Source organism: Bipolaris sorokiniana, assembly GCF_000338995.1.
Source record: "Bipolaris sorokiniana ND90Pr unplaced genomic scaffold COCSAscaffold_14, whole genome shotgun sequence".
NCBI classification, from domain to species: Eukaryota; Fungi; Ascomycota; class Dothideomycetes; order Pleosporales; family Pleosporaceae; genus Bipolaris; species Bipolaris sorokiniana.
In genome coordinates this window covers 949064-966422 of record NW_006911908.1, presented here as the reverse complement: position 1 = coordinate 966422, position 17359 = coordinate 949064, and the positions used below count along the sequence as shown (strand labels likewise).

The following is a 17359-nucleotide window of genomic DNA, read 5'->3' as shown; positions in this document are numbered from 1 at the left end:
TAATCGACTGGCGGAGTTTAGTGGAATGAGAATGGATTTGGGTGTTAATGTGATATTTTGAGCCCTCGAGAGGGAATTTGATGCTTGTTGTGCTTTTGAAATATGTTGGTAAAGGTAAAGGTGATGGTGGTGGTCGCAAGGCCAATGGGATGAATGGGCAGGTCACGTGCGTCCTAGGAAAACCAGCGATAGATGCCCAGGCCGACCATGACGGCGCTGGTGCCAGTGATGGCTATGTGTCTACTGCGCACCCCAAAAATGCTGTTGCTGGCTCGAATTGCCGCTTGGTTGGCGCGGATTTGCGAGTGGCCAGAGACATAGGTAAAGGCTCCCAGGCCCAGAAATGTTGCGCTGCCTGCAGGTTGGCATCAGCACATGGACTTGATCAGCGCAGACCTGGGAGCGAGCATACCAACGACGCGACAGGGCGTGCAGTCTTCAAACTGGGCGCGGTCCTGCTTCAAGGCTTGTTGGAACGTGGGCGTATCTGCATCTCGTTGAGACATGGTTGCAGGGAGAGGTCAATGTAGTAGGTATGTGTGCAGTACGTGGGTATGCGCATGTACGTATGTACAGTGCAGGCCTCGCCCTAGGCTGCTCAAGTTCCCCACCCTCTCACGTCGTCGCGCGCGTGCGCAGCCTCACGCCGACACTCGTCCATCATGAGCGCGATTGAGGCTCTCTACCTCTTTGACGAGCACAAGTAGCCCATCCCTTTTGCCAGCCCTCGTTGGTACCACGCGGCTAACTCACCTCCAGCACGCCGCTTCTGGAGCACATCTACGCCAACCGCCCGCCGCCCGCCAGCTCCCTCCTCCCCCTCTATCTCGCCCATCCCGCCCCACGTCCGCCCTTGATCTACCTGCCCAACACCAACCCGCCCACTCTGCTCTACTCCATTGTCCAGGACCAGCTGCTGTTTCTCTGCCCCTCTTCTGCCGACACCGATCCCCTCGCTCTCCTCACCTTCCTCCACCGTCTCACCGATGTCCTCGAAGACTTCCTCGGCTCGCCCTTGCTCGCCTCCAAGATCGAGGCAAACTACGATGTCGTCGCCCAGTTGCTCAGTGAAATGGTCGACGGCGGTATCATTGCAAACACGGAGCCCAATGCGCTGAGAGATGTCGTTGAAGCCCCCAACCTGCTCAAGAGCCTGTTGGGCGGCGTTGGATTGCCTTCGTCAACCCCCAGCTCACTAACGCCTTCTTCCACAAGCGCGTTTGGTCTTGGTGGTGGAAGGCCAAGCCCAAGACTAGGCCCCTCGCTATCCTCCAGCCAGACAGCGTCACCAGTCCCATGGCGAAGAGCAAATGTTAGGCATACGAGCAACGAAATGTACGTTGATATCGTCGAGACACTCGAAGTTACACTATCGCCCTCTGGTCGACCCTTGGCCGCAATGGCAAACGGCACCATTGCATTCACAGCAAAAGTCTCGGGCGTCCCAGATCTCATACTACAGTTGGGTTGTGCCGGCGGTATCCAAAACACCGTCTCTCTCCCCGTCTTCCATCCGTGCGTAAGGCTCAACCAGTGGAAGGCTCGACCCGGAGAACTATCCTTTGTCCCACCAGATGGTCGCTTCGTGCTAGCAGGATACGAAGTTGACTTACTAGGCTCATCCGCTCTGGACGCCTTCTCCATAGAAAAGTCTGCCAGGAACGCTATGCCCAAGCTCAGCATCCCCGCTACTGTCTCAGTCCACCCATCTCTCGGTCCAACCGGATCAGACTTTGAAGTAAAACTCCAGATCAACCCCCGCTTCGCTGGTAAATCCTCGTCGCAATCCAGCGCCGCAAAAGCCAGTCTAGCGCGCGCCTCATCCTCAACTGGCACCACGTCGGCGCCCGCCATCGAGGAAATGGTCATTCACATCCCCTTGCCTGCAACCGTCAAGAACGTAGTCGATATCCGCGTTGCTCGCGGCATGGGCGACGCCGGCTACGCGCCTGGCGACCGAGCCATCGAATGGCGCGTCAGCAGTCGCGAGGTAACAACCCTCATGTCGCAAGACCGCGGCGTAGGCATGGGCGTCATAGCCACGCTCCGCGGCACCGTCATCGGACAAGACAATCCCTCTGCTGAAGACGGCATCGATGCAGGTGGCCCTGTCTCGTTCTCCACATCAACATATGATTACGATGACGATACACACAACATTTCCTCTGCAAACTCTGGTCTCCCTGCGCCGTCTGGGCTATCTGGTAAGCCAGACTCCGACGCGAAGATTAAGCAGGCGAATAAAGTCCTTATGCCGAGTTGTGCTACGGTTAGCTTTTCCGTCAAGGGATGGCTGCCCAGCGGTATCAAGGTTGAGAGTCTGAATGTCGATCAGAGGAAGAGTAAGGGGTTGGGCAGTGGTGTTACGCCGTACAAGGGTGTCAAGTATCTTTGTGTTAGTCGTAAAGGGGTGGAGTGTAGATGTTAGATTTGATAATGACTGCTCAAAAAATTTAAACATGATGCATAATGAAAAGTCTTTTTTCTTTCAAAGGAAAGGCTGGTTTGTACTGTTTGGTGTTGAAGACACTTTGGTTTGAGTTTGCATGTTTGGTGAGGGATCAATCGATGAAAACAATTGTTATTGTTTGGAATAGTGGAAAGGTACATGTCTTATGTGCCCCCTTCCATTTTCAAATGAAGACTCAAGCATTGCTCTGTATACCCACATTGTAAACTGTATATATGAGTCCCAGCCTACAAATCAACGAACAGGAAAAAAAAAAACAGACGAAATCATTTCTCCTCAAAACTGTACCATTCCATGCTGGTACCACCCTACTTGCGCCCCCGAATAGTGCCCATCCTCCTCTCAATCTTCTCCACTTCGGCTTCCAGTGCCGGGTGCGCGGCAGCCAACTTCTCCAATACCTCCCTGCACTGCACACTGCCCGCTGCCTTTTGCATGGCGAGTTTGTTGGCGAGGCAGTCAAACACCGGGTCGTTCTCCGGATATGCAGCCTCGCATACAAGGTTCATGAACTTGTGGGAGGTGTCTTTACTACGAATCTTCTCGCACAGATGCTTCGTGAAGTGGCCGACATATGTGTTGTTGAGGCCCATTACACGAGCGGCGCGACAGATCTGTACGTTCTTCTGGTCGTTCACCGGTGCCGAATTGAGTGTGACAGAGTAGACGCGAGCCTGGTATGTCATCTCATCCATCCAGTTGAGAAGACACCTGGCGGCGTCGGCGTCGATGGAGCCTGCGGGCAAGGTCCACGAAGTCGCATCTGGGTTGGCCTCGAAGTGTTGCCATGCCTTGCCGGAACACTGTATGAGGATATACTGGGGAAGAGTCTTGAGTTCGACGTCTCCCAGCTTGACAGCGACGTCTGGACCATTGAAGTACAATACACGGCTAGCATACGACATGTGTCGTATATCAGTTGAAGGGTTGAAGTCTGGCTTCGCGTCAGTCTTGACGCGTGTGTGCTTCGGTGACTGGCCCCACGACGTAGTGTGACCTTTCTTGCCTCCCATGGAAACTGGAGATTGTCCTGAACTTTTGGGGGGCAAAGCAGCAACAGGCGTCTTGCCGTACTTGCTCAAGTCGATCGGAAAGGTAAGTATCCTAGGCTTTGGGGCAGGAGGAACCACCTTCAACGTGTCCTTCGTCACGAATGTTAGGGAATCAGTGTCGTGAGAGGATGGGCCACCAACAGTCTTCTCAGTCTGGTCGCCTTTGGTGTTCTCTGTCGCAATAGGCTCGGCAACTTTGTAGACAGACTGTTTGAGCTCGGAAGTCTGGACATTCCCGGACTTCTTTGGAGTAGTTGGAGTGGATTCTTTTGTGTTAGTTTTGACCGTCTCAATACCATTCGCATCACCGCTCTTGGTAGACAACTGAGTATCCAAGATGGATGTTTGATGAGGGTCTTGGGTAGCAGTGAATCGCTCCAGTGCGGATTTCTGACTCTGAACGCGATCATCTTTCTCGGTCGAATCTCGGTGCAACTCCTGGAGTTTGATGAATTGCGTATGGTTCTCCTTCTCCAATGTCTTCATGGTGTTTTCCTTGACTCGTATATCCTCTTCAAGATCTTCAATCTGCTTGTGGCTACCTTGTGCAGCGACCTCCAGCTCGGCAATGCGAAGATCCTTGCTGACAATGGTTGCCTCTAGTTCCTTGATCCGCTCATCTTTGACTGTGATCGTGGTCTCCAGGGAAGATGCGGTCGGGTTGTCTTTCTGGGGCGCCAACAGGGCGAGAAACTTCTCATCCTCCTCCTCATCTGCCCAAGACACCTTCTTGACACCGAGAGTGCCAAGATCAACACCGTTTCCATTGCTCAGAGTATTTTTGGTACTTGCTATGTTCCTAGTCTTGGAGACTAGCTTATTTTTCTGATGTGTGGGAGACTTGTTATTTGACTTGTTTGGTGTTTCGACAGATGAGGGAGTCGGAGAATTTGGAGTGGTAACGATGTGCTTGCCAGCAGCCCAGAAAGCTCTTCCGTTTGACATTCTGGGACAAATTGCGATGTGCGTGTATTTTGGGATACTGAAAATTTCGTTGTTCGAGAGGAAGTGACGAGTTGACGAAGAAAGCACCTGAGCAGCGAGTAGCAGAAGTGAGTTGAGGAAAGAGTGTGGTTGATGGATAGAAAAGAGGGAGAACAAGCATTGAATAAATACTGAGTAGAAAGCGGTTGTGACGCGACTGGGAGTGCGCAGATTTTCAAGTAAGTGGAAGCACAAGCTTAGGCTCCACCGTGTTGTGAATCAAGTGAAGGTAGGAAAGCGCGTCACACGACGGACCTTCCTTGCAGGAAGATTACAGTCTAGGTGTGAAAACGCCAGAATTCACGATCTACATGCATATTCACTTGAATATGCATACACCCTGGAAAGCTGAAAAACGCCTGTGATCACGCTTGAATTAAACACGAGTTATCGTGAAGGACTGACTGATGGAAATTGACTGACAGACGCATGTGCTGACATGTTCACCGTTCGACTCCCGTTGACACTTTGACCCACACTATGAAATTGAATCATGTGACAAAGAATTATCAAGTCATCCTGCTGTGGAAGAGTGGTCCATTTCCACAATTCCAATCTGACCATGGTGTTCTGACTCTTTTGCAACACTGTACCCCTGAAAGGGGTTGGCTTCGCATACTTCATTTCGCAACCATGAGAAATTCACTACAGATGCGACAGTGTAGTTGAAAACTAGGAAGTCAGGTGAAATAATGAACAATGTGCACAGTGAGGCATAGATTAAGTTCTGCTTCTTGTGAACAATAAACAACATAGTTGGAGTACTTTCTCGAAGTCAGCTCAAGTTCCAACTCGAGGTCACACGAACAGTAAACAAACAAACTACAGGCCAACACAGTCTTACTTGCGTTCATGTTACAAATTCAAACATGACGCAAATGAACAAATCAACCCTCATCCCCGCACCCGAAGTCCGAGCCGCACCAGCCAATAGACACGCGACGAAGACTACATAAACATTTATTCCCAATTGAAAGTACACAGCCTTGCGCGAAGAGAAATAGAATCAATTCCCTTCACATCACAGCACTTACTCACCTCCACCCATCCCAGACCAAACTGTCCCAAAATGTCACTCCAACCGCGCAACCTCTTCTCCCACCTCCCACCCCCCGCTGAATGCCTTGCCCTCTTCATCGCAACCCTCGAAATCCTCCCTTTTGGCCTCCTCGGCCTACGCAATCCCACCTCCTTCGCCGACGGCTACGGTCTCCCAATCACCAACACAACCCAACCACCATCCACTACCTCTTCCAAATCTACAAAGCGCACATCTACATCCACATCATCACAAATCAAACAACACGAAGACACAAAGAAAGCCCTCGTAGCAGCAATCGCAGCGCGTAATGTGCAAAATGGAGTCTTATTAGCGGTATTTGGACTTGTGCTACGGGATCGGAGGAGCTTGGGTGTCGCGGTTTTGGCGGGGTTGGTGGCGACGATTGCGGATACGGTCATTGTGCAGGGGTATGGGGTTAGGGATAAGGTTCTGGGGCATTATGTGGGGATTTTTAATAGTTTGGCGATTGGCGGGAGTTTATTGTATTGGAGGAGGAATGATCCGTTGTGGTGAGGGATGTGAGTGTTGGGGGGGAGTTGATGTGTTTGGCGCATCAAGTCGGTGCGGGCGTGGTGAAATGGGGGTTGTGAATGGGGTGAATGGAGATTAGGACTGGTGCTTTGAGTTTGATGGTTGAGGCTGTCATACACATCAGGCAATTTCTTTGGTATTCCAAGATATCTGCAATATGTGAACTGGTGTTTGTTTACCTCCGTAAACACCGTCCTTTTCATATCACGGTTTAATCAGAGTTGTCCGTGTATGTATGACTTGTTGACTTTAAACAGCCAAATATATCGATGTGTGACTTTAGAGACACTTCTCATCCTATCAGAATGGTGAACATGAAGAAATACTATTTCGGAGCATGCGGAACTAAATAGTTACCAGGCCCAAGCAATCATATGTCTAGTCTGCAGGGTTCCTGAACGAGCATACTAGCCGGCACCGCGGGGTATCAGGAACCGTCAATTGCCCCTCCAAAAGTTTACCCATCTTCGCAGCGCATCCCACATTTAACAGCCACAATCTTTGCTTTCACTCTTATCACCCCCAAACATAAGAAAAACGGTCAAAAACACCAAAAATGACAGCCCCTACGCATCTCGATCCCTCCGAATTAGGTACAAAATCCTACTGGGACGCAGCCTACACAACGGAGCGCAAAAACTTTGCCGCAAACGCCTCAGATGAAGGCACAATCTGGTTCAGCGACGCCGGCGCCGAAGAGCGCATGCTATCTTTCCTCGAAGACCTCAGCGACGAAGGCCAAATTCACAAAGAGGACAACGACGAAAACAAGGGGGCACGATTTCTAGATTTGGGCACGGGAAACGGGCACTTGCTGTTTGCGCTGCGCGAGGACGAGTGGAGTGGAGAAATGGTTGGTGTGGATTACTCAACGGAGAGCGTTACGCTTGCTACGTCGATTCGCGATGCGAAAGATGAGGCGTATGCGGATATTGCGTTTTATGAGTGGGATATCTTGTCACAGGCGCCCGGTGCGTGGCTGGGTGAGGGCTTCGATGTTGTGCTGGACAAGGGCACGTTTGATGCGATTTGCCTGTCGCAAGAACAGGATGCGCAGGGGCGCAGGATATGTGAGGGATACAAGGAAAAAGTTGAGCCGTTGGTGAAGAAGGGGGGGAGGTTTCTCATCACGAGCTGCAATTGGACAGAGGAGGAGCTGAAAGAATGGTTTGGAGGCAGAGGATTGCAATTTGATGGCAAGGTCAAATATCCGAGTTTCACGTTTGGAGGCAAGACGGGAAGCAGTGTGGTTACGCTTTGCTTCAAGAGGGTGTGAGCGGTGCTCTCTGCTATGATCGAACGGGCCGCCGTAATCGCGCAACGATGAGCCACTTTTTCCGCTCGCCCATATTCTCCAGGCCGCCATCGCGCTCCTTTTCCCACGGCCGCCGCTGTCCGTCTGCATCCATTTCGTATATCTCCTCGATCTCGAGGCCTTGCTCTGGTACAACCTCCTCAAAGAAGGGCGCGACCTTGGCACGGCCTGTGTGGAAACCCGCGATACAGTATACACGCGCGTCAGGCGTGTCCGTGAGGAAGTGTATCATCGACTTTGCGAGATTCTCATGCTCTCCAGGCATCCAGAAGCAGTCTGCTGCAAGTATGCGCGTGTAGGTATGGGCTTGCGATGATTCGAAGGCTGTGGAAGTGGACCCCCATTCGTGACCTTGGACAGTTACACGGGATTGTAGGGTAGCCGGTATGTTCTTTGCAACGTTCGCCTTGAGGGTATCGAGGATTGGAGGTGCCGGGTAATCAGTGATGACGACCTAACAGACTGTCAGTTTAGGCACACGCACAACCAGATAGATAACCACAAACCTCTTTGGCACCCGCCAATGCGCTCAACATCCCACCCAATCCTACGCCTGATCGGGCGGCGTATCATCAGCCCTCTGCTCACAGTCATGTCTTTTCAATCCAACCCACCTGCGCCCAACTCCAACACCGACTCGCCCTTGACACTCCATTTTTCCTCCTCTTCTTCACTAGTCCACCACTGGCCATTCTCCCAGCATGTGAACTCATCGTTTTCCGTCTTCTTAACAGATTCCTCTTTTCCATCCTTAGGCCGTCCAGTGACCAACTCTGCCATCATGATACCGGCATTCCACAAGTAGTGGGCAAACTTGCGCCTTTGCTCTTCGCCATTGAAGTCGGCCGTCCTCAACTCCAGCTCGCCATACTTGTGATTTTGATATAAAATGAGGGTTTCTGGGTTATCTCCGTGCTGGTTCTGCAGGTCGTCCGTGAAAATACCGCCTAGCGATGAGCCAAAGATGTCTTCTGGTGTGAGGGTCGCGTCGGCCGGGCGGCGGAGATTGATGAGCGAGGGTAGGCGCATAGGCATTGCGACGAATGTGGGACGGCAGTCTCGAAAACCAATTGATGTTAGACTGGTGTGTGCATATGCGGCTGAATGATGCGCGTGTGTGGCGGCACGACATACAGGACGGAATCTGATGGCGGGGCAGACGGACACGCAGGGGCCCCGCTTTGCAGGGATGATATGGACGCGTCCAAACCAATCGTGAGATCATCAATTGCCGAGGACGCAGAGACCGCTGTTTGAGCCTCAGGTGGGCGTCTTTGACTGTTCCTTCATACACCACAACACATTGGCTCGACGCCTACACCACTACCACATCCATACTACGACTGGGACTGCAAAACACCGCCACCATGTCACTATCGTCGTTCAAAAACCCGCCGACGTACCATTTGCTGAGGTACCTTCACTGCAACCCCACCGCCACCACTCCGTCGCATTCATGTTAACACTACACGCAGCTATGGCACTCTTCTCGGCTCCACGCTCTTCCAATCCTTCATTTCTGGCGTCGTCGCCTTCAGAGTCCTGCCCCGCTCCCAGTTCTCCCAGCTACAAAAAAACACCTTTCCCATCTACTTTTCCCTGCAGACTGCGCTCCCCGTCGCAATGCTGTTGACCTACCCCCGCGGCGGCGCTACTTCTCTTCTCCCTTCGTTCCTACAGCCTGCCTCGGCCACCAATCCCCCTCCGTCCTTTTCCTTCTTCGCGCCCGCCACTCCCGCCGCATCCACGAACAAGCTCGCTGCCTGGCTGCACGCCACCATGTTTGTGACTGCGCTGGCCAACTTGGTGTACATTGGACCCAAGACGACCGAGATTATGGGCATCAGGAAGCACCAGGAGACGCGGGATGGCAAGAAGAGCTACGACAATGGGCCCCATAGCAAGGAGATGCAGGCGCTCAACAAGCAGTTTGCTATTCTGCACGGTGTCAGCACCGTTGTCAACCTGATTGGACTTGGCGCCATGATCTGGTACGGTGCTGTTCTCGCGGATGGAATGAGCTTGTAAGATGTTGAACACTGGATTGTGTCTATGTGATAGGGTGCGATGTGGAGGTGTTTTTGACTCGCAATGCATACATGGAGCATGGAGTGTGAACAAGTAGAGAGAAGGGACGAAGAGACGATTAAGGATGACGATTGCAAGAAATCTGATGTTAATCTGCCATTAACGAGTATATATACGTGTACACCTCATGAATCTCAATATATGCCATGCTACGTGTAGGTGAAGTGAGCTTTCGTGCATGTATAAAAACGAGTACTAAGGTCAAATTTCAGTAATTCTTCGAAATTACATGTTAGAGTATGGATCGTCTCTTGGCCTATACGTTGACAAATATATACAAGGAAACAAAATGGACGGATGTACGGCGCAGGGCACCGTATACAGGATATTCGTATCCATTTGAGCCGCCCATGACTAGATATCATCCATCACTCACCTGTGGCAACTCACGGCTGAGACTACAACATACTCAATTCGCTTCCGCCGCAGGTGCACTATTGCTATGTGCATCAGCCACATTAAGAGTCCTCTGGATCCGCCTCTCGAGCTCAGTCTCATCCTCAACCTGGCCATACATCGCCCGTACAAACTGAGCAACACCATCACGACCAACCTCAACCTTGCCTCTAGGACCAACAATATAATCGATCGTTTCATCACCTGCGCCCGAAGTTTCTTTGACACGCACAATGTACCCGTCTTTAACCATGGCAGCTATTGCTTTGTCTTTACTACCCACGGGCGTAGTTTGCTCTGCGTTCATGCGCCTAAGAGCGCGGTCGAGCTTGCCTTCTGGCATCATGCCCCCGGAGATGGTAATGAGAGCGATGGTTAGAGTGTACAAGCCAACGTAGGCGTCTTCCTTGTTTATCATACCCTGTTCAAGTGGCCGTGATGGACCCACAATTTCAGGTATGCGGTACTGGCTGGGCAGGATACTTTGCAAGACCCATACGCTGGTTGACTTTGCCTGGGAGTCTGATGCTAGAGATGCGGCTGCTGCTGCTGTAGGGATGGATCAGACAAAGATAATGGTTGGCACAGGCATGGATAGGATGCATACCGCGCTTTTGCCGCAGAGTCACTCGTTCGGCCTTGGGCAGTTCGACTAGTTGCATTCCAAAAACGTCCATGAGCTGGCTGTTGGCCTGCGCAAAGACTTGTTTGAACAGCCGAGTTTGTGAGCAAAGCACTGTTGCTGTCAGCATGAGTCGTAGACACGATAACCACAGCAATCAGGCAGTGTAAGTACAGACCTTTTTCATTAATGTCTTGCCGCTTAATCGGCCGACGTGAATGCTCACACGACAATGCATATCGGACTAGGCTTTTGGCAAGGTGCTGCACGCCTTCAATCCCTGCGCCGCTGTCCCCGTCAAGGTCGTCAGGAACCTCTGAAAAGTCCATCATGTCCTCCCCGTCCTCTAGCCTGGCCCTCCGAGAAGCCATCTTGTGTAATTGAACACGTGCGTAAGTAGCTGGCGTATCAGAGGGAGGTCAGACGCTGGCGTCGACCCTCAAGACCCCCCGGCTGTAGGGCTGAACGCACGAGGCGAGGCACATCATCGAGCCGAACCATACATGGCCCAAGCGCGCCGCGGTGTTTTCGGTGTTTGCAGGTCTTAGCACGCATACGTCGGTGCATACCACTGCATAGACGGTCACTCTATGCACTCATGCACTCATTTGTACACCCACCATGAGCGCCATCCGATCCGCTGCGAGACGTCCCGTCTTCCGCTGTCTCAATGCCCTGGCGCCACTTCGATGTCGCCCCCAGGCCCGGTATAACTCGCGCTCTCCCAGCTCAGACCTGGAAGCTGTGCTGAAGCAGAATGCTCGCCCCAAAGGCCCCCGCACAGATGAGGACTTTGTCTCGATACACCGCGCAGAGGTCATTCGCCGGGCTGCTTATGTGCGTAGGCGCAATTGGCTGGCGCTCGGTGCGGCTTTGTCCATGATTGCTCCCATCTTCCTTGTGCGCTTGTGGGATGTGCAACCAGTTGATGGCGACAAGGACGGAAGCTCAAGTCGATCCGCAGCAGACCTATTACTGGGACCCCCAACCAAAACCGACGCGCCTAGGAAGGCATCTGATGAGTTTCAAGGCAAAAAGGTTGTTGTGGCAGCAGGTGACAAAGTCATTGCTGCACCAGCCGACGCAGACAATCCCCAAGCATCACATCCAGACGCCATTGAGCTCGTCGAGACTGGTACATCCTATGTTCCTTACTTTCCTCGTACAATCCGCTTGCCTACCGACACCGCGGGCCCCGAACATGTCGAAAGTGACGCCGAATACACACTGCTGGGTTTGGGCATTAGAAAGGTCTCGTTTCTACGCGTCCAAGTCTACGTCGTTGGACTATACATCAAGACAGCTGACCTATCAACCCTCCAAAACCACCTTATCAACACCGTCAATCCCACCGCCTCAGCCCTGATTCCAGATGAAAAGAAAGCTCTCCGTGACTCCCTCCTCGACGCGGACAAGAGCAACAAGATCTGGGAAGCCATTCTTGATAGCCGCGGCACAAGCGGCGTCGACATGGCATTCCGCGTTGTACCCTGCCGAGGCACAGATTTCAAGCATCTCCAAGACGGCTGGATGCGCGGTATCGCATCGCGGACCGACGAGGTGCGTCGCAAGCAGGCCGATTTGCTCAGGCAGCAGGCTGCCGAGAACAAGACCATCGCCCTCCCTAAGCCCGTTGAAGAAGGCGAGTTCCAGGACGAGGCGTTCGGTCTTGCTATGAAAGAGTTTAGGAATATATTCCAGGGCAAGGGTAAGGCGCCAAAGGGTAGCGTTATCATCTTAACACGGAACAAGAATGGGACGCTTGGTGCGTTGTACCAGCCTATAGTCAAGGTTGAGAAGAAAGAGAAGATGGGTAACCCCACGTGGCTGGGCAAGGTCGAGGATGAGAGGGTGAGTCGTCTAGTTTGGTTGTTGTATCTTGGGGGTCAGAATGTTAGTTCTGAGGATGCGAGGAAGAGTATTGTGGATGGGTGTTTGGATATTGTTGAGCGGCCGGTTGGGACCCTGGAGACTATGGTGCATTAGAGGTTAGATTCTCTTGTATGAAAAGAATATGTGTATGATATGGATGGTGAGTTGAATTGCCCATGCATTCTGGTGTGTAAGTTGTCGAGCTATGGCGAGGTTGATATGCCTTGTTAAGAGGTGTTAAGCAGTACGTAACGAAGTATGTATGTTATTTCCAATATCACATACTGCCATTATGGTAGATGGCAGTACGTCCTCGCCTCATATGTACATCTACATTCCCCAAAAATCCTCTAAACAGCATCAATCGAACCCCCTCCACACTTTTCACACCTAACTATCGCACCCACCTCTATCTCTCCTTCCATCCCAAACCCCCCCCCCCCCCACCTATCAAGCCTTCCCCACTAATTTAGCTCCCGTCCCTATCCCACCCTCTTATGATGTCAATATTCCCTCCCTGCCCCTCCGAGGAACACCTCTTTCCAATCAAGCTCACCTACTTGTCTCGTCGCCGAGAACCCCCGGTTAGATGTACGTAGTGATGCTCCGCGGCTACACCTGCGTGTGGAAGTGATAAGCTTTGGTCAAGAAGTCATGGCGTAGGCGTGGGTGTGGGATGTGCGATAAGAAGGGGAGTAGTGTGGGTGGAGATAGAGAAAAGTGAGGGTGCGATGGGTGGATTTTGTAGGGGCGATGACGGAGTGCAGAAGGTTTGGGGTCGTAGTCATAGTTTTCTTTCTCTGGGATAAAACTACGTAGGACTCGTGATATATATCTTTTTTTTTTCTCTCTAGGTTTTTTTGGCACCTGCTCAGTGAACGAGCAGAGTCATATCAGGTTTTATTCTTAACTTGTATTCCGGACCCCAAAGTCGAAATTTTTCGCAGTCCACCGAGACTATCTCACATTTTGAATAAGGGAGATATGGCAGTTATCTGGGGCCTCGACCTCCACGAGATACAATGGGCGAAATTCAAATCGGGCAATATGTGGAATTCACGGTATCACTGCCGGCGCACCAGGTTTATCGTGTATCAACTCGCAATGATATTCACGGTTGTGAGCGAGTCGCTGGGGACGGCGGCATTATCTGGTACCCTCTTTTCCCCCATCCCCATTCCCATCCCTCTACACGAACTTTCTGGGGTCTGATATGTAGACAGATTACACTACCCAGCAACGATACGTCGCACATCTCAACCCGAATGCGACGGTACACAACAACGATTTCGTAGGTATAGCTTCCTACAATATTTTCGTTGGGATTTTCGTAGCGACGATATTCGGCGCGGCGTTCTTTTTCGATCTGTTTTGGCCTGAGCGGCGCGAGTCTGCCGCAGTGAAAATGGCGTGGAGGGTTTGCTCCGTGCTAGCATGCGTGTTTACGATGTCGTGCGCACTGGCGTATACGTATGTTGTGGCTGCCAAGAGCGCGTACGTTACGGGTGCGAGTCCGGCGGAGGCGAGGAGGTTGCTGGATGCGTATGACGGGAGTCCGATGGTTTATCGGCGGAATGGTAGGGCGGTGACGAGTGTGGTGTTGCTTTGGGTGGGGATGGGGTTTACGTTTTGGAGGTAAGTTTACACCACTTCCGACGGGTGAGGCATTTTGGCATAGGGGATGAGATGATGAGGCTAACAGTGTATAGTACGTATCTACTCTGGCACTCACTTGCTCATATTGAGGCGTATGGGCCTATGTCTACACATGCAAGAGATGAGAAGATGGAAAATGGGATTGAGGAAAGAGATGGAGATGTGGAGGTTGCGCGGCCGGTGCAGGCGCATGTGGCACAGGATAGTGTGGTGTAGATGGGGCGAGGAACTTGTATTGGGTATCTCTAATCTACCTCAAAGTACTGCGGTACACCAATAGCACTGTTGCAGTTTAGAAATGGCTCGGAAAGGGCAGAGAGAAGACGCAGACACTAGAAACAGTGTCGTAATCTCGTTTCTAGCAGCGAGTATTTGAGTAATGAGCGTTGCTAAAAGTTATCCTGATACCCAATGGTAGTTGTTTAATCAAGAAATCTCCAAGTAGTTTTTCCAACGCTCGTCTATGCTATTTTCTCGAGTGACCTGGTGTTACTTCAACACACGAAGAGATGAGACTAGGGCTCATAGTTGAGATGCAAGATTAAGACCTATTCTAAGCCTAGTATCTATCCTTCTCAGTGATTAGGCACGCTAAGAAGGAAGGTCAAAACGAGTCTCTGAATGTTGGCAGGAAAGGGGGATTGGAAATCGAGGATCTGCAAAGTTGAGTGATAGAGAGATTAAGGGGAGCGATACAGATGTTGGGAGATGGGAATGATAAGCAACGAGTATTCTAGCCATTAACTAACCACATACTATTGTTCTTTCTTTGCTTTCTTTTTCTCTAGTCATCACACCTACTCTATGATATGATCGATTACCAAACTATGCTAGTAACAATCTACATCAGGGTCAAGTTTGAAAAGGAATGCAGATGCTGAGAAGGATAGTATGGGTTAGTAAAGACGAAAGATAAAGGTTGTGGTGTCTGATTGGATTGCTAAGGAGTGCTTTTTTGCAGATAGAGTAGAGTGGTTAAGACGTAATTCCTCGCGTCAACTCCACCATGTATGCAATCCCCATCCAGCCATTTCCGCCCAACACAGCCACACACGTAAACGTTGAGGGAACCATGGCAGTAGCGAGAGAATGCTTGCTTCTCTGCATCAACAGTTGCAGGTGGCGGAGGCAGGGACAGCACACCTACGTATGTAAGGGTCCCCAATCGTGCGTTTCCCCTCCAAAAGAAAACGACACCCACCCACCACGTGGGAGCCTGCAAAGAAGAACAAAGGAATAACAAAAACAGGGTATAGCGAAAATCACGCCATACCCGCATTCCGGATAACCGATCAATCTACTTTTATATATAAACATGATTATTGAACCCAATCCTTTTCTTCTTCCCACCCAACATCCATCCCACACACACCTCACACGGGAAAAGTAAATAAAAAAATCCGGGAAATTAGCGAACGTGAGTGTATCTGGCATATCAAACCTGGTTCATACCCGCCACACACATAAAAGACGGAGTCTGAGACAAAGAGGGGGGGAGGGAACAAGCGGAAGGCGGTGGCGCAGCAGCAACAACCCATACCGGAGCACCTCCAAAAAAGGAAAGAAAGCGGAAAACTAGAAACCCATTAACAAGGGACACTGAAGGAACAAGGATTCGAAAGAAAGTAAGAAGGAAAAAACGGGAAGAAAGTGGAAAAGAACACCAAAAATAAAGAACTGAAGCAACAGTTTACGTACTTGCACCTGATGCTATACACTCACGCCCAACGCAATATCGTCGGGCGAACCCCCCCTCCCCCCGGATTTTTGCCATGTGAGAAATGCGACTTACTACACTTACTTACTACCTTATTTGCATATATACACACCACTTTTAGAAATGGAGTAAGTAAGGTAAGGTAACTACGTAAGTATGTATGTATGCAACGCCCACACGCCACCCCCCCAAACAAGCACATCTCCGATAAGCGAAAGGGGGGGGTCGAGTCTCGATACCCGGGACCCGGGAATTTCTTCCTTTTTTTCCCTTGTAGGATCAAACGTGATGCATGTGTGGGCTGATGATGAGCAAAGTGGCCAGTGACATGTGTGTGTGTGTGTGTGTGTGTGTGTGTGTGTGCAGATTGGATGGATGGGGGATAGGCAAAGGGCAAAGGGTAAACTCCAACCACCACCCACCCACACCCATCCCGCCTGCCAGCCAACCAGCCAGCCAGCCAGCCAGCCCGCCGGGTCATTTGAGCTGAGACACACGCGCGCGCGCACTGGAAAAAAAATGGCCCGATCGTCATGCCGATGATGCGCCGGGGATGTGCGAAGCCAGGGTTTGAGAGCTAGCTGTCACTTGTCGCAGAAGATGGGGGGAAGGGGGGCGCGGGGGGGCAAAAAGGCATAGGAGGGGACAGAGGAAATGTAACCGACTCATGTGCGTGTGTGAGAGGGCAACCCGTGTTTGGGCAAAAAGTCAAGTTTCCAGTCTAACACGCCCATTGACTAAAAAGGGTTTTGCTGTTTGAACACACACACGCATGCACCCATGTTCAACCTTTATTTTTTTTGTTTATGCAATTTTCCCTGTTTATTTTGTGATCCCCGTGTACATGTCTACAGTAGAGTGATTTGCTTCATAGAGATGCGACGGAGGTGATTTTAACTAGAGTGATGCACTTGGGAAGGAGGGGTGGGCGGTTTTATTGAAAACATGCTCACAGCCCTATGGTGGAAACGAGAAAGAAGCCGAAATTGGCCTTCCAGAAGCCTGTTTGCGCATCGATACTTAGCCGTGACCACGATTGCCCTGCAGGCGGAAAAATTACATGGGGGCACGGCTCTCGTGGCGATGAAGCTGCGTCGGACGAGGCAAAAGCACCGTACAGTTCTTTGTAATACTTGCACATGGCTGATCGATAAGCAGAAGACGAGACGAACATGTTTACTTTTGGAGTAAAGTAGGCTTGGTCGACTTTTTACCTCGGCCGGCTGTCCGTTGTTTCAATGTCGGGGTGGGTGGTGTAGTGGAAAAAGGAAAGGAATCGACGGGCACCAGGGAGCGTGTTTCATCTCGCAACGGCGCCCAACGCAAGACTAGCGTTCATCAGGTCTTTTCCGCTTGTGGCAGCTGAAGAAGGCGCTCGGACGTAGCGCTAGTGGGCTTCGCGTGGAAGCTATGCCGCGTGGTCGAGTGTGCGGCCCCTTATGATGAAGGCGCACGCTAACATCGTGACTTCCCGTGTCCGCGAAATGAGGACTCGTCGCGTTGGGGGAGCGACGTGGCCGTGTGTCATAATAGGGCTGAAGAAGCCGTCTGCGAGGCCGGTAGAAAAGAGACGTGTCAGTGCGGCTGCATATT

At 51.3% G+C, this 17359-nt stretch overlaps 10 protein-coding genes across 10 annotated transcripts; 6 read left to right on the top strand and 4 right to left on the bottom strand.

Annotated features, from left to right (window-relative positions):
• Nucleotides 1-173: 173 nt before the first annotated feature.
• COCSADRAFT_174912 (uncharacterized protein) lies at nucleotides 174-506 on the bottom strand (the record flags this gene model as incomplete). The annotated part of the gene is made up of 2 exons (XM_007705747.1): nucleotides 174-355; nucleotides 413-506. The coding sequence occupies 2 exons, from the start codon at nucleotides 504-506 to the stop codon at nucleotides 174-176; spliced, it is 276 nt and encodes a 91-aa protein (XP_007703937.1).
• A 112-nt stretch (nucleotides 507-618) lies between these two features.
• COCSADRAFT_125700 (uncharacterized protein) lies at nucleotides 619-2481 on the top strand. The gene is made up of 2 exons (XM_007705746.1): nucleotides 619-703; nucleotides 760-2481. Exons 1-2 carry the CDS (start codon nucleotides 663-665, stop codon nucleotides 2426-2428), a joined length of 1710 nt encoding a protein of 569 aa, XP_007703936.1. The 5' UTR covers nucleotides 619-662; the 3' UTR covers nucleotides 2429-2481.
• A 297-nt stretch (nucleotides 2482-2778) lies between these two features.
• On the bottom strand, nucleotides 2779-4499 carry COCSADRAFT_150761 (uncharacterized protein; the record flags this gene model as incomplete). The annotated part of the gene is made up of 2 exons (XM_007705745.1): nucleotides 4336-4499; nucleotides 2779-4251 (listed from the first exon to the last, which is right to left on the bottom strand). The coding sequence occupies exons 1-2, from the start codon at nucleotides 4465-4467 to the stop codon at nucleotides 2779-2781; spliced, it is 1605 nt and encodes a 534-aa protein (XP_007703935.1). The 5' UTR covers nucleotides 4468-4499.
• A 912-nt stretch (nucleotides 4500-5411) lies between these two features.
• COCSADRAFT_40262 (uncharacterized protein) lies at nucleotides 5412-6419 on the top strand. The gene has a single exon (XM_007705460.1). The coding sequence runs from the start codon at nucleotides 5576-5578 to the stop codon at nucleotides 6080-6082; it is 507 nt and encodes a 168-aa protein (XP_007703650.1). The 5' UTR covers nucleotides 5412-5575; the 3' UTR covers nucleotides 6083-6419.
• A 7-nt stretch (nucleotides 6420-6426) lies between these two features.
• COCSADRAFT_244990 (uncharacterized protein) lies at nucleotides 6427-7696 on the top strand. The gene has a single exon (XM_007705744.1). It carries the CDS (start codon nucleotides 6657-6659, stop codon nucleotides 7374-7376), a length of 720 nt encoding a protein of 239 aa, XP_007703934.1. The 5' UTR covers nucleotides 6427-6656; the 3' UTR covers nucleotides 7377-7696.
• Nucleotides 7697-8782: 1086 nt separating this feature from the next.
• On the top strand, nucleotides 8783-9443 carry COCSADRAFT_98505 (uncharacterized protein; the record flags this gene model as incomplete). Its single annotated transcript, XM_007705743.1, has 2 exons — nucleotides 8783-8814; nucleotides 8891-9443. 2 exons carry the CDS (start codon nucleotides 8783-8785, stop codon nucleotides 9441-9443), a joined length of 585 nt encoding a protein of 194 aa, XP_007703933.1.
• A 469-nt stretch (nucleotides 9444-9912) lies between these two features.
• COCSADRAFT_29839 (uncharacterized protein) lies at nucleotides 9913-10850 on the bottom strand (the record flags this gene model as incomplete). The annotated part of the gene is made up of 3 exons (XM_007705378.1): nucleotides 9913-10448; nucleotides 10507-10641; nucleotides 10700-10850. 3 exons carry the CDS (start codon nucleotides 10848-10850, stop codon nucleotides 9913-9915), a joined length of 822 nt encoding a protein of 273 aa, XP_007703568.1.
• A 248-nt stretch (nucleotides 10851-11098) lies between these two features.
• COCSADRAFT_40257 (uncharacterized protein) lies at nucleotides 11099-12763 on the top strand. The gene has a single exon (XM_007705459.1). The coding sequence runs from the start codon at nucleotides 11143-11145 to the stop codon at nucleotides 12505-12507; it is 1365 nt and encodes a 454-aa protein (XP_007703649.1). The 5' UTR covers nucleotides 11099-11142; the 3' UTR covers nucleotides 12508-12763.
• Nucleotides 12764-13377: 614 nt separating this feature from the next.
• Nucleotides 13378-14270, top strand: COCSADRAFT_150745 (uncharacterized protein; the record flags this gene model as incomplete). The annotated part of the gene is made up of 3 exons (XM_007705742.1): nucleotides 13378-13546; nucleotides 13617-14028; nucleotides 14103-14270. The coding sequence occupies 3 exons, from the start codon at nucleotides 13378-13380 to the stop codon at nucleotides 14263-14265; spliced, it is 744 nt and encodes a 247-aa protein (XP_007703932.1). The 3' UTR covers nucleotides 14266-14270.
• A 699-nt stretch (nucleotides 14271-14969) lies between these two features.
• COCSADRAFT_244969 (uncharacterized protein) lies at nucleotides 14970-15620 on the bottom strand. The gene has a single exon (XM_007705741.1). The coding sequence runs from the start codon at nucleotides 15326-15328 to the stop codon at nucleotides 14990-14992; it is 339 nt and encodes a 112-aa protein (XP_007703931.1). The 5' UTR covers nucleotides 15329-15620; the 3' UTR covers nucleotides 14970-14989.
• Nucleotides 15621-17359: the final 1739 nt, after the last annotated feature.

What these genes read in the sequence shown, in the direction of transcription:
- COCSADRAFT_125700 (XM_007705746.1), top strand. Translation starts at nt 663, where the DNA reads ATGAGCGCGATTGAGGCTCTCTACCTCTTTGACGAGCACAA. An exon ending in TACCTCTTTGACGAGCACAA is followed by an intron (nt 704 to 759) that starts GTAGCCCATCCC and finishes ACTCACCTCCAG; the next exon opens with CACGCCGCTTCTGGAGCACA.
- COCSADRAFT_40262 (XM_007705460.1), top strand. Translation starts at nt 5,576, where the DNA reads ATGTCACTCCAACCGCGCAACCTCTTCTCCCACCTCCCACCCCCCGCT.
- COCSADRAFT_244990 (XM_007705744.1), top strand. Translation starts at nt 6,657, where the DNA reads ATGACAGCCCCTACGCATCTCGATCCCTCCGAATTAGGTACAAAATCC.
- COCSADRAFT_40257 (XM_007705459.1), top strand. Translation starts at nt 11,143, where the DNA reads ATGAGCGCCATCCGATCCGCTGCGAGACGTCCCGTCTTCCGCTGTCTC.
- COCSADRAFT_244969 (XM_007705741.1), bottom strand. Translation starts at nt 15,328, where the DNA reads ATGCGGGTATGGCGTGATTTTCGCTATACCCTGTTTTTGTTATTCCTT.